The following is a 13,655-nucleotide window of genomic DNA, read 5'->3' as shown; positions in this document are numbered from 1 at the left end:
TCATTAGTCAAAATTAAAGCCAGGAGGGAGAGAATGAAATTATTTAAAGGCAATAAACATATAGTAATAAAAATAAAAAAAACTTAAATTATTTAAAGGCAATAAACATAAAATAAACAAAGAATTCTAGTACACGAATGGAGATCACTTTTGAAAAAAAAAATCATTGCTAACAAAGAGAGAGTTTTATACATATGTAGCCTTATAGACTCGGTTTTCATTCATTTTAACAAGATTACTGGTTAAAAATATTTTTATACCTCCCGCTTGAAAAACAGGGGTATGTAGTGATGGAGGTGTCTGTCTGTACGTATGCATGTCTGTAACACTTGAAGGGACCTATCTCTAATACATAACTCATCCTATATCACTGAATAAAATAAAATGGGATTTTCACAGAATCTTTATCACAGAGTGCCATTGAGCTCGTTCTATTTTACATTTCGATCGGACAAACATTTGGAATTTCTAACATAAACATTACCATTCTTTCTGTTACACTGAGGGTACCCATCTCTTATCCATAACTCCTCTTATGCCACTGAATAAAATGTGATGAGACTTTCACAGAATCTTTATTACGAAGTGTTTGGTCGCGCGCGTGGCGCAGTGGTTAGAGCGTCTGCTCTAGAGTCGCGGCGTAAGGAGTTGATCCTTAGGTCGCGGGTTCGAATCCCACTGTGGGACATGGAGACCGATTCTTCGGATGAGACCGTATAAACCGAGGTCCCGTGTCACAGTAGGTGCTGGCACGAAAAAGATCCTCACTGCTGAATGGCTATAAGTGCCGAGTATAGGACAAAATTTGCAGCTCTCCACCGGCAAGTGGTGGCGTCTCCATATGAGTGAAAAATTCTCGAGAGGGACGTTAAACAATATACAAACAAACGAAGTGTTTGTGGACATCCTATTTTACATTTCGATCGGACAGATATTACATGTAAGGGTTTTCCATCGCAAAACGTGGGCACTGCCATTCTTTCTAAAATATTGGGTACCAATCTCTCACCGCAACTCCTCGTAAACCACTGAATAAAATTTAATGAGACTTTCACAGAAGCTTTATTATACAGTGTCATTTTATGCCTCCTCTTTTACAGGTAGTTTTGGGTTTTCCATAGCAAAACATAGACGCTGTCATTTGTTCTGTATTATTGAAGGGAGGGGGGTAACCCATCTCTTATCAGCAACTTCCTATACCACTGAATAAAATTTAATGAGACTTTCACATAATCTTTATTACATAGCGTCATTTGCACCTCCTAATTTACATTTCGATCAGACAAATATTTGAGGTTTCCCAGTTCAAAAAATGGACTTTGTAATTATACTCATATGGGAGCGGGAGTATCATTTTGTGAGTTCAGTGCTAACAGTAACTTTAGTTTAATAAAAGTATCACTTTGTTCCAGAAGAACATGACAATTACCGTATCTGGATATGGCAAAAAAGGCTTATGTTTTCTATGTTTCATTTCATAACTTGTGTATTTTATAGAATATTTATGATAGAGGTTTCAATAGAAAGTAATAACGATTATTGCTTGTAAGGCAGAGAAAATTGAAAGAATAAACTGGAGAATCATGTGTTTAAGATTATCTCCCCTTTTTTCTGAAAAAATACATGTATTTGAAAATAACTGAATTTAATTCTTGCGGTTTCACTTGATAAAATGTACCTCTTTTGATAAAATAGTTGAGTATTCGAAGTCAGTTTGCACCTGAAATTCTTTTACCCTGTACAGTGTTTCTTTAAAAACTCTCCTCATTATTTGTAATTGTTCAAAGTATTCAAAATATCAGTGGAATCAAAATGTAATATGCAAAAAAGGGACGTTTAACGCTCCCATTTGCAGTTGAAGCTTCTTTTCCAGGATGAACATGTACAAATGACACTTTTGTGATGGAACTGACGAAACATTTTGATATGGAAGACATCAAGTATAGATATTATCTTTATGAAGGAGATATAGTTAGATGTCCACAGGACAATACCATCATCCATGACATTTTTTGTATAAAAGAATTTAAGAAGAAAAGTCCTTAATGTGGTCTTTAACTATCATCAACTCCTTATCTATGCTAATATCAGATAGGTCCATGCATATGACATGGACTAAATCAGATATTCACTACATGTCTATGAAATTATATCAACTTGATAAAATATGGACATATTCTTCGCAAGATAGTTTTACAACACCCCCATACATTCTACGCACAACTTTGACTCCCTACTAGGGCCTCGAGGAGCCTTTATGAACTGACACACAACCAGATGACTAGACAGACAGACAGATAGACAGACAGACCAATGTTGAAAATATTTAAGACCTTTAACTTAGACTGTATTATTAATGTTTATTCCCATAGCCCTCGTATGTACTTTCGTAAACCACTCAGGCGGACCAAATTCAAATAATCTTCTTAACCTTTTTACAATGATCAAATTTCAATATTTAAAACGAATACAGAAGCATTGGTCTTAATGCCTTAATCTGCATATCGTATCAATGTATGATGTGATCCTAACTTTTGGGTGTGTTTTATGTTTGACACGGTCAAACAAATTGAGTAAATTTGTCGATTAAAATTGCTCGTTTATATTCTACAAATATTATTGACTAAGACTGAGAGAACGTCAGGAACTACATTCCAATAGTAAGTATATTATCTCAATATCAACTTTGATATATTATCAAATTTCAATCTGAGTGCAAAGAAATAAATTTGTTTAAAGTGAAATAATATTACATTATTATTCGTTTTTTCTAAAAGAATTTTTCTTTTTCAAGATATTAAATGACCTAAATATTTTGAAAAAGAAATTTCTTGACAATTGAAATGGTGTAATTTAAATCTGAATTAACAGAAAATATTCTTGCCATGCCTGACACCTCAAACATTGTTGTAATTAGATCCACTTGCGTCAGTCACCAGTGTTTTCAAACAACTAAATATGCATGTGTGGATGTTGTGAATCTTTAAGTTATTGAGAAAGAAAAATGTATTTAAAGTACCAAGCTATTACATATTTCAGTTTTTACAGTCAACAAAATTAGGGTATAAACTTTTCGAAATGAAGTGCAAGACTCTGATATATATGGTTGTCTGGTTGCAGAAAATCGCCATCTCATCAATATTGATGGTGAATTTTGACATCATGTATAATTATTGATTTTACTGATTATTATTGATTAAATTGTGAATTTTGTTTTCGTCATTTCAATAAATGACAATTTTCAATTCAGTAAAACTTGTATCTTCAATCAACCATCAAACAGGGCATATCATACAAAAATTGTCAATTAATCTGTTTTCCTAGTTGCAGAAAGCCGCCATGGCATCAATGATATCCCCTTTAGGGGATCTGCTGGTGGCTTTTGCGAGTATCGAAGTAGGAACCAATTTTACTTACATATCTTATGTGTAAGTATATATTATTATATCAGTTGTTATCTATGAGGTATGTGATTCATTTTGTTTTTCAGTGTGTTTCGCCCGAGATAAACAAAGGTATTTGATAAAAATAAACAAGTATATCAAAGACTTTACCACTAGTTGAACTTTTCTGGTGATTTTCAGTTTGCCTCTTTCATAACTTTAAATATATCCCGCTTTTTAGGGAAGAATGTCCGGTGCTTTATTCCCATCAAGAATTCAGGCTATCTTTACTACTTCCAGCGGTAATTGTCCTTTTCACTTTTTACAGAAAAGAAATAATCAAAATTCAGAATTATCGATTATATTCTGATAAAATAGAATTTTCTTTCAACTACAATGTTATCAATTATGACACTCTTGCAGTTCAAATGAATTACAGATGATTGAAGATTAACATGTTTTGTAAACCTGACATAAATATGCCAATGTTATACAGAATTTATCAATTCCAGGCCATTGCTACATTAGTGTTGGCATTTTTGACACATAGAACTAAGCAAAAACTGCACGTGTTAAATGGACGACCAGGACTTATTTTGTAAGTAAATCAGACAACAAATGAATAACTTGGGGAATTTGTTGTTATTTTGTCGGCATACCGATATTTATCCTCTTTTTAGACAATGTGTGAATGATGCTGTTTTAATAAAGTGCATATTTTCAAACGTACAAATGACACATATGGCAGCAAGTTGGAATTCCAAAACTGATTTAATAAAATCTCTTCTTTTCAGCCCAATGGACATTCTCAAAAGGTCTCACAGGTTTTCCTATGCTGCAGCATTTGGGACTCTTGCACGTCTCTGTTCTGATATTGTATTCGATGCTAAATATGCATTCAACTATAATGGTCCGATATACCTTAAAGGTTTGTTGTGAAAAAAAATTAAATGAACATTTTTTTGGGAAATACTTGTTTTTATATTTTTGTATCAAATAATGGTCTTTTCTAAACATTTTGCAACATATATTGGGTACTGGAATTTGGGGCATTAGCATTCAAAAGGGTTATGGTGCTAAAGGGTTATCTTGCTGACTTACCCATGTTCGTTCACTTTAAGATCTAATTTTCTTTTCCTTCTTTCTGTTTTGGATGGCTACCTGGTATCCATCCGAAAATGAAATGAAAATTAAAGCAGAGGATGCTCACTCCTCCTTGGCACCTGATCCCACTTCTGATGTTTTGGAGGCCCATGTTTGCTCTCCTACTATTTTGTAATGTTTAATGGACTTTTGAGCTTAAATACTGTTCGTTATCTCCATATAGTTCATTAGTCCAAGTTAAATCATGTCCCGGGCTGGCAATTCCAAAAAAATGCTTCATAACTATTATTAATACAAAGCATACTTACGTGTTGAATTCTGCCAAAGTCATGAAACAAAGTTAACTTAGATCATTGGAAGGTGAATTATGAAATCCTTGCAGAGCTTAAACTCCATATGAACAAATGGTTAGAAGTTGTCTTAGCAATAATGAGTTGCCAAATCTGAATTATGTATTTTTAAATTAGATGTTAGTGTCTAGAAAAGAGATGATATTCTGGGAAAGGACATGATATTAGATATACAATTTGGTTTTGAACTTTACGTAAAAGTAGTTTAGGTACAGAAATGTTAAAATTCTCATGTGCAAATTTAGTAAACATTCCGTTTATACTTAAGTAATGTACCTATGTTTACTTATGGTATATGTATAAATTCTAATCAAATTTAATTACTTATTTTTTGCTTTTTGTCTTTTTAAATCTGTGGTATAGAAAACATTATACAGTATTTTTCTTTTTTCAGTGTTTGTTGCACTTACCTCGATGTTCATATATGGTCTTGGCTACTATCCCTTGTTTGCCGGAATCACTGCAGAGAGTCCTGTGGGATATTTTATTGCTACATTGTTTGCATGGATTTTCACAGTTGATTTTTTCATCACTTCCTTTTGTAAACAACCATTCAACGTAAGTACTCTTTATTTTAGAAAGAAACTCCAAATAAATGTATATGGGGAAATAAATATTTTTGTCTTAGATATATAAGATGCAAGCAAACAACTGATTACGTATGTATAATAAAGTTATTTGCCTTAAATAATAAAAGTCAATGTTATTTTCTAATACATGTACTTTTAGACATTTAAATTTCCTTTTCAGATTTCCTATTTGGTCCTTATTATCGAGCTGCTGCCGGAAATTATCTGCTATTTGTACCTTACCTTTAGTCTACCCGCCAGATTTATCCTATCCATTGTAAAACCTAAGAAAAAGCTAAAACTTGCTGTAGACTTTGAGAGCAGTGATGATCTGTATGAATCAATTAGGAAATCATACCAGGGCAGTCACGTTAGGAAACTGTTCACTAAACAAGACCCTCCTCCACCGTGAGTTTTACTTATTATTATTTTTTTTTTGTATTAATGTACCGGTATTTCATGTGAATTTAACCGGCTACATTTCAGGTGTCTAGGTAGAATTTTTTTCTCGATTTTATAATGTTAATGGATATCAATTTTCTCTTTGAAAAGCAATGTTTTCTTTAATATAACATATCGGATTGAAAGAAATCCTTCCATACGTTCAGTATAAAGTAACTAGTTACTTTAAAAAAAAAATCTTATTTTTCAATTTAGACCCCCTGAAGATATGAAGAATAAAATTATTTTTCGTCTGAAATATCTATCCGAAAAAATATTCTACAGAAGGGAGAGAGGTGAGCATATATAGTAAAAATATATGTTGTCAAAATAATGTTTTTCAAACATTTTACAGTTTTTTGGTTAGCATAAAATAAATTCCTAATTATTTGTGATTCAATCATTTTCATGTATTCAAAATTGGTATTACTGTATTTTTTGTTTTCCTGAAAATAAATACTTAAAAAAAAATCTTTTTCAGGATTCAAGTACTCAGCCAGAATGATTTCTTTAATGGCTGTAGGATTTGTGCTCTTGTATAAGGTGATTTTTTTACTGTATACAGGGTTATTTTTACCACGTGTTATTTTCACCCTTTCACACTTGCACACAATTTTGCCCCGTTTTAAATTCGCTTAGTCACAGTTCTGCTTAAGGAATTATACTGTTTTCTTTGAATTCGTCCCATTTTAAATTCGCCCACTTGTGCCTAGGGCGAAAAGGGCGATAATAAAACGGAGGCAAAAATTTCCCTGTATGCAATATTTCATCAGCTTAAAAACTAGCCAGATGTTCACATGCCTTTATCGAAATTCAAGGTTTACTTCCTTTATTAATTTGTATTATATAATGTAATGTAGCATTTACTATATTGTATTCGGAATATTGTAACCCTTTTCAATATAAAAGCCATTCATTTACAAAAATCTCTGTAAATTATTTTAAGTACATTATCTTGGTTTATTGGTTTCAAATCTTGAAATGTATTTAAAATGCTTTATTCTATAGTTAGTAGCTTACCTTACTTCGTAAAATCCGTTATTTCTTTCAATTTGCGGCCCTAGTTTATTGATATATTTGCAAATATGAAGATTGTATATATCGAGCAAGATGCAACAATTCAAATATATGAAACTATAATTAATTTTCTTTGGCATTTTTATTAGTTTTTTTTTTATTTTCAGGTAATTCAGTTATGCTCACATTACTTGAGATTTTCTTAATAAAAAAATGTATGCATTATTTTCACTTAGATTTCTCTAGAGTCATTAGTTGTAGTCTACGAGATCTTCGATTACTTAGAGAACGGTTTGATCGCACAATTTGAATCTATTGGATGGACCGCCCAACCTGGAGAAGCAGCTTCAATAGAAACAATAAGAGAGGGATTGTACATCGCTTATTACTTTGTCAGATCTTTCAGAGGTGAGTCACTTTAAGCTGAAATAAGACTAGTGACATACCAATACTTAATTAAGCATATTTCTGTGTTAGATAAATATACTCATTAAACATATGGAGGAAACTATATTTTCTGAAGACTGAATATATTTACATGCTAATTAAGCACAATTGTGACTTACAAAACGAGCAATCAGTAAATGAATTGATTACGAGTTACTACAAAATTTTTATGCCTGGAAAAGACCCAAATTTCTACTTTCTCTCTGGAAAACAGCACTATTTATTCATGCATTTCACAAAATACAAAGCCCACATCATTTTCTACAATTTCCATGCTCATTTTATAAACAATTGTGTTATAAACGTAGGATTTTAGTTTTATCCATACTATTATATTTACATTCAGTGTAATTTTTTTATGAAATTAATTGGAAACCTACAACATTCAATACCCTATAATACACGAGAAACCTTGTCACTGCGCGGTAGAATACACGGTAGGAACTATATGCATTTTCAATACTCTAGGAACACTCGAATGTATATTGTTTAGCCAAATTTAATTAAAAACAATTACCCAATTAATTTATTCTAAAATTGTAACAATTGTACTTTTAAAATTATTTTTTATTTTTTCCCTTGCAATATTTATTTGCGTTATTTAATTTTCCAAAGTCACAACGGCTTTTACGTGTATTAAGAACACCAGTTCTGAGAGGCGCTAAATTCATATTAAAGATAAATGAATTTAGCAATTAATAAGAGGAAAATTAGAAAACGTAAATATAAGCATTGAATTCTTATTTTTGGATGTCGTCGGTCCTATAATAGCATCTGTCCGTGCCGACAAAGTATATCATACCCCGTGGTATTCAATTTGTCGGATCGGCCAGGTGCTGTTATATATAGGACCAATGACATAAAAAAATAAGAATTCAATGCTTAACTGAATACAACTTTCACCTGGATTTTATGGCCCAAGACAACAGACACCGAGGTGTCCAAACATAGTATCACGTGTTAGCCATTTTAAAGTTTAAAATGTAGAGATTGTCTGCAAAATTCAGCTCTTTCAATTGGGATTGTTTTGTACACGTGATTAATTCGTACCCGTAAAAAACCTGTGTTGAAAAGTTGGATAAACAGTAGCGCAGTTCAATTTATTGGGGGTTTTTTCTGTTTCAGGTTGTGCAATATCCTCTCTGTCAGTTGCTTTCCTCATTAACTTCGTTTTTCTGTTTCATTATTTGACGTCTTACAGGTAATATTCTTACTTGTTGCTGACTATCTTCATAGTTTTCATAAATTAATTAAGGAATGATTTTAATGGCTACCCAATTTATACGGTATAAACTTTGGTTGGGACAGTTTACATTTTATAAACCGCGAAGCGGTATTTAAAAAAGCGCAACACAGTTTATGATATTAAGTGTTTTTTTTTAATCAAAACAACCATGGAGCATTACAACCATAATTAAATTATTAGAATATATATAAGTAATAAGGAATAAATATCTCCACATGTTTGTTGTATGCATTCTTCCTTTCCTAAGGATCTTGTGCATAAAAGATGTGCTGAAAATCATGGCGATTTTTTAGTTCAGAAGATTTCTATTTATTTTGTAGACAAAATTTACTTTCATTATATAAAGGGCAATCCAGGCATCTTACACCAAGGACTGAAAAATCCAATGCAAGCCTCATGGTGGGTGCCACACACACACACACACTCTCTCTCTCTCTTTTGAGAAAAACTTACTGGAAATACTGAAGTAATAAATTTTATTGCATTCATCTTTGAGAAAAGAAACTTTCATCAAGTGTTTTTTCCCTTTTATCCTTTCACCACAAGAAATGGAGAAAAATGCTTGATTGATATATGAAATAGCATATACTATAATTAAACACCATCACGCGAACTTTTTCTTCTAATGAAATAAATTAATTTCAGGTTGGAAGCATGCGTTATGCTGGTTATCAAGTAGGATATATTGCATGGGGTAGGTTGATCAGGTAAATGTATCAGAAAACTGATTCATTTGACATGAAATTGTCTTCATCGTGAAAAATTGGGTAGACTAAATACACTGATTTGAAAATGAACAGCTTATTGGTAAAGATGATAATTTTTTTTAATCCAAACTTTTGCTTAGTTTTCAAACTTAATTGAGACATACGTGTATTCCTGCATGTATGATAAGCATGTTTGGAATAATATGTCAGTGCAGTGAATTACTTTGTAAAATTTCTTTAAAAGGATTTTTCATCCAGCTGCTCTTGCTTTTGATTGTGTCTGTTGGAATTGCTACAGTAATAACTATATGGGATATCCTTGGTGACTTCCTTGTATCACAGATTATGAGAGTTTGGTACGTACATGTATAGTCCAAACATACAGGTCCTTGTCGTTTCGTAAATTTACCCAGGCATTAATTAATTTGTCAAATGTTAAAAAAATACACTTAGAATATTTCTTTATGTACTTAAAAGGTTTTTAGAGGCTTTATTCGAAGAGAAAATATTTAAAAATGTGCTTTATGTTAATTTTCCAGGCCAGTGTTACTGACGTCGGTGCTGTTAAACATCGTGCAACTGTTGTTATCCAAGTTCTTATTTCTACAGGAAAATGGCAATATATTAGCTATGGATAATAGGTACCTCAAAGACAAAAACTAATTGCCGCTACTCGTCTTTCATTGCAAAAGTCTATACATATACATTTATTGAATTTCGTGCGACTGTACAAATTACATTTTAATTTGCAAGAAATACAATGTTTGTAATAATTAATGAACATTATATACATGATAATTTGCACAAAATAACATACAGTGTATATGATGAACAAAACTTTCTGAAAAAAAACAACCTTTTTTTTGCAGACGGCTGTTCTTCGTTGTTACCTATTTTCTGTTCTTCTACAACATCTTCATTGGTATCTTCTCCTGTCTTATGAGAATTCTGAAGTCCATAATTCTAGGTTCACTTTTCCTTCCACGTCTAGACCATAGCGTGCTACCCAGAAAATTCCAACAATTTGACCCGGGTAAGAAAATTTCAGCAGCTAGACCCTGATAATGGCATCCTTATCCATTAATATGTCAGTATTGAAATTGTGTCTTATTTACTGTATCTATGTTACTTCTAATTTATACACAGTTGCCCGCGTTGTACAGTGGGTAGAGCGTTTGCTCTAGAGTCGCGGAGTAAGTAGTTGATCTTTATGTCGCGGGTTCGACAGTAGGTGCTGGCACAAAAAGATCCCTCACTGCTCAATTGTCCTAAGTGCCGAGTATAGGTCTAAAATGGTGGCGTACCAATATGAGTGAATATTTCTCGAAATTGACGTTACACAAATAAACAAACAAAAATATGCGTATGTTGATGCAATTTACCAATCAGCGTGCCTTATTTTACTGATATTTTAGAGTATTGAAAAGATATTTTAGAATTTGTTACTTTTAAATGTGTTTCTAGGACCTCTTGAAAAGTTAATAAAACCCATCAATACATGTAGTTATTATTCTTATATTTGCATATTATTTTCTTATATGCAGGTTTTGATGCTTATTGTGGTTTTATTCATGTGGAAAGTACACACACAAACCCTGTTGCTATGGTTTTCATTAGCATTTTGCAAGCAGAATCATTGACAACGCTGAAAAGAAGTAAACTAAATGCAGTTGACTGTACCCCGATTGGTAAGTCGAGTATATTTGAAATAATAATCTGGGACAAATTGAGCAAATTGCATCAATTGTACGGATATTTTACATTTTTGTCTTCAATTAATTGCCTCCAAGATAATTCATGAATAGCAAGATTCAATATAATTAAAAGGGGTATATTACATTAAAAACATAATTTCAAGAGTTACAGCTACAATCTTTTTCACCTCTTTTTCTCTTGTCAACTCAGAGTAAGTTATGAGTGTTCATTTAATTATATTTTTTCACTTTCAGAAATAGGTATGCTGTCCAAAGTATGTTAAGGAGCATCACAGAGTATTTAAAATATATTTCAATATTTTTCAGCTCTTTAAGTCCACTGCAATTTGTGTCTAACTTTTTTTTCAGTTTGGTCACCTTAAACGTTCAACATGAAATCATACACAATCCAATGCACAACTTCACACCAATAATGATCTTATTCTTAGAATGTAAAAAACCAGAAGTCTCTGTTGAGTCTAGCTCTACTGATTTTTACTTATGAAAGATAGAGAAAAAAGCACTTATAACATACCGGTATGACTTAACTATGGCAACAGCAATAAATAAATTAATAATCCTTGCTTTAGTCTCTTTTTGTGACGTCTTGGGGAAAAAAAATCAGAGAATTTTCTGTGTTTTGTTACTATGGCAACATTGTTTATTTATATAAAAAAACCACCGTAAAGAATTATGTATCTTAGTAAAGTCTATTTGTAAACAAAGTGTTATTGAAATCAGACCAAAACTGTAGGAAGAGTAGCATTTTGAAAGGAATTCTTTGAAATTTTATTTTTAGTAATCACGACACCATTCTTTGAAATGAAATACTGATAAACGGAGTTACGTGTCTGACTCTAGTCTACTTGTTTAAAAAGTTTTATTGGAATCAGATTAAACCTATAGATAGGAAAAGTAGTATTTTGAAAGAATTTGATAGATTTTTTAAATCTTTTCATGTAGTAGCCTTGGCAACACCTTTCATCAAAAACCAATATAAAGAAACATGTATCTGAACGTAGTCTACTTCTGTACCCTGTTATATTGAAGTCGGACTAAAACTGTAGGAGAAGTAGCATTTTTAAAGAATTTTACAGAAATATCTATTTTATAGTAACTATGATAAAACCATTCCCCGGAATCAAAAACCGATAAACGGAATTATGTTTCTCACCCTAGTCTACTTATGTACCCAGTTACATGTATATTGAAATGGAATTAAAATTGTAGGAAGAGTAGAGTTATGAAAAAAAAATCACAGAATTTCTATTTCTAGTTACCATGGCAACACCGTCATCAAAGTCAAAAACCGATAAAAAAAAATATGTATTTTTGTGTAAACTACTTGTGTACCAAATTATATTGAAATGCGACCAAAACTCTAGGAGGAGTAGCATTTTGATATATTTTTTTTTTTTTACAGAAAACAGACAGTCATTTGAAGGACACATTACCATCGCATTTATAAGAACTTCAGGGAGCCTATTTTACAAAAGAACTAACGACTACGATTAAAAACTTGAGTTGATTTTAAAATCTTTTGTTTTTGTTAAAAATTGTTTGCATTAAAATATTTTTCTAAATTCTTTACAAAAAGATTAAAACCATTTTCAAAGTAATGCAAAAAGGAAAGTCATTTGCATAATACCATTTTGATCTTAGTTGTAAGTTCTTTTGTAAAACGGGGCCCTTAACTCTGACCAGTAGAGCTAATATGAACTTTACTAAAGGATTACACATAAAAAAGTTAATTCTTATAATAAAGGTGACTTTATTGAGGTTTACATAAGGTTTCCCTTTTAAAGAATATGCAAAGGTATTCTGTGAGTTTAATTTGCATGGTACGTACATTATCATGAAGATTCATTCAATATCTTTGTAGATGAAAAACAGGAAATGAAAGAACAGAACCAACGGAAGGCGAAATGGAAATGGCTTCTTGCGTTCACTCTTGTAAATAATCCAGAACTCTCGCTACAACGAAGACTCACTCTGGCAAAGGAACGCAATGAAAATGTCAAGGAAATTCTCTTCTCGCAGTATGCAATGCCAATGGAAAACGGAAATACTGAATCCAAAATTTAGAAAAGATATGTGGCAATCGCATTTATACATTATTGCATCTAGATGTATTTCGGTGTTATTTGTTTTTCATTTACTATTGCTAAAATTGATATTAATATTTGGAAAGCAATTTTGTGATAAAACTATATGTATAATGTTTTAAGTAGTAGATACGGAAATTCCATATAGGAACATTTTACTTGATATTTTAACTTAAAATTATAAGTAAATCATGAAAGCATTGATTTATTTTATGTTTTATTGGTTTTATAACGAAAACACACTGCCAAAAATATACACTTTGATGCAAAGCTTAATTTTGTGCAATTCAACAACAACAGATTCCAATAATCAAGTGTTTACTACAAGGAAACAATTTAGTAAAGAAAGGCTTACTGATTGCAACATACTTTTATATTAGAAAAAAAGCTTCTGTTTTCTGATTATCGTTCCATTTTAAGTATATAAGTAGTAAACTATTCGATACACATTTATACGCACAGTGCATTAATAAAACAAAAGGCTCATGGGCCTTGATTGTCACTGGAGTAATACACTCTTTAAAAAAAATTAAAATTTGGAAGACCAAATTAATACTCTCTTGGTAAGTATATGTTATTACATGTATATGTA

General features: G+C 31.7%; 1 protein-coding gene across 1 annotated transcript; it reads left to right on the top strand.

The window, feature by feature from the left end:
- The first annotated feature begins 3,339 nt into the window (after window positions 1–3,339).
- Window positions 3,340–13,049, top strand: LOC133181350 (receptor for retinol uptake stra6-like). Its single transcript, XM_061315868.1, has 18 exons — window positions 3,340–3,388; window positions 3,491–3,515; window positions 3,625–3,685; window positions 3,896–3,981; window positions 4,178–4,311; window positions 5,232–5,395; window positions 5,588–5,814; window positions 6,064–6,143; window positions 6,329–6,427; window positions 7,120–7,272; window positions 8,437–8,512; window positions 8,878–8,956; window positions 9,203–9,251; window positions 9,509–9,620; window positions 9,804–9,905; window positions 10,134–10,297; window positions 10,809–10,952; window positions 12,841–13,049. The coding sequence occupies exons 1-18, from the start codon at window positions 3,340–3,342 to the stop codon at window positions 13,041–13,043; spliced, it is 2,007 nt and encodes a 668-aa protein (XP_061171852.1). The 3' UTR covers window positions 13,044–13,049.
- The last annotated feature ends 606 nt before the right edge of the window (window positions 13,050–13,655 follow it).

Source organism: Saccostrea echinata, unplaced genomic scaffold (genome assembly GCF_033153115.1).
Source record: "Saccostrea echinata isolate AGI-Se365-2 ecotype Australia unplaced genomic scaffold, CSIRO_AGI_Sech_v1 ptg000008l, whole genome shotgun sequence".
Taxonomy (NCBI): Eukaryota; Metazoa; Mollusca; class Bivalvia; order Ostreida; family Ostreidae; genus Saccostrea; species Saccostrea echinata.
Note: the sequence above shows the minus strand (reverse complement) of the source record. Positions and strands in the feature narration are given on the sequence as shown.

Bases quoted from the DNA above. Each gene is read 5' to 3' on its own strand.
- LOC133181350 (XM_061315868.1), top strand. From the start codon at position 3,340: ATGGCATCAATGATATCCCCTTTAGGGGATCTGCTGGTGGCTTTTGCG. The intron at 3,686-3,895 runs GTAATTGTCCTT...TATCAATTCCAG, and splicing joins TATCTTTACTACTTCCAGCG to GCCATTGCTACATTAGTGTT. The intron at 9,621-9,803 runs GTACGTACATGT...TTAATTTTCCAG, and splicing joins TCACAGATTATGAGAGTTTG to GCCAGTGTTACTGACGTCGG.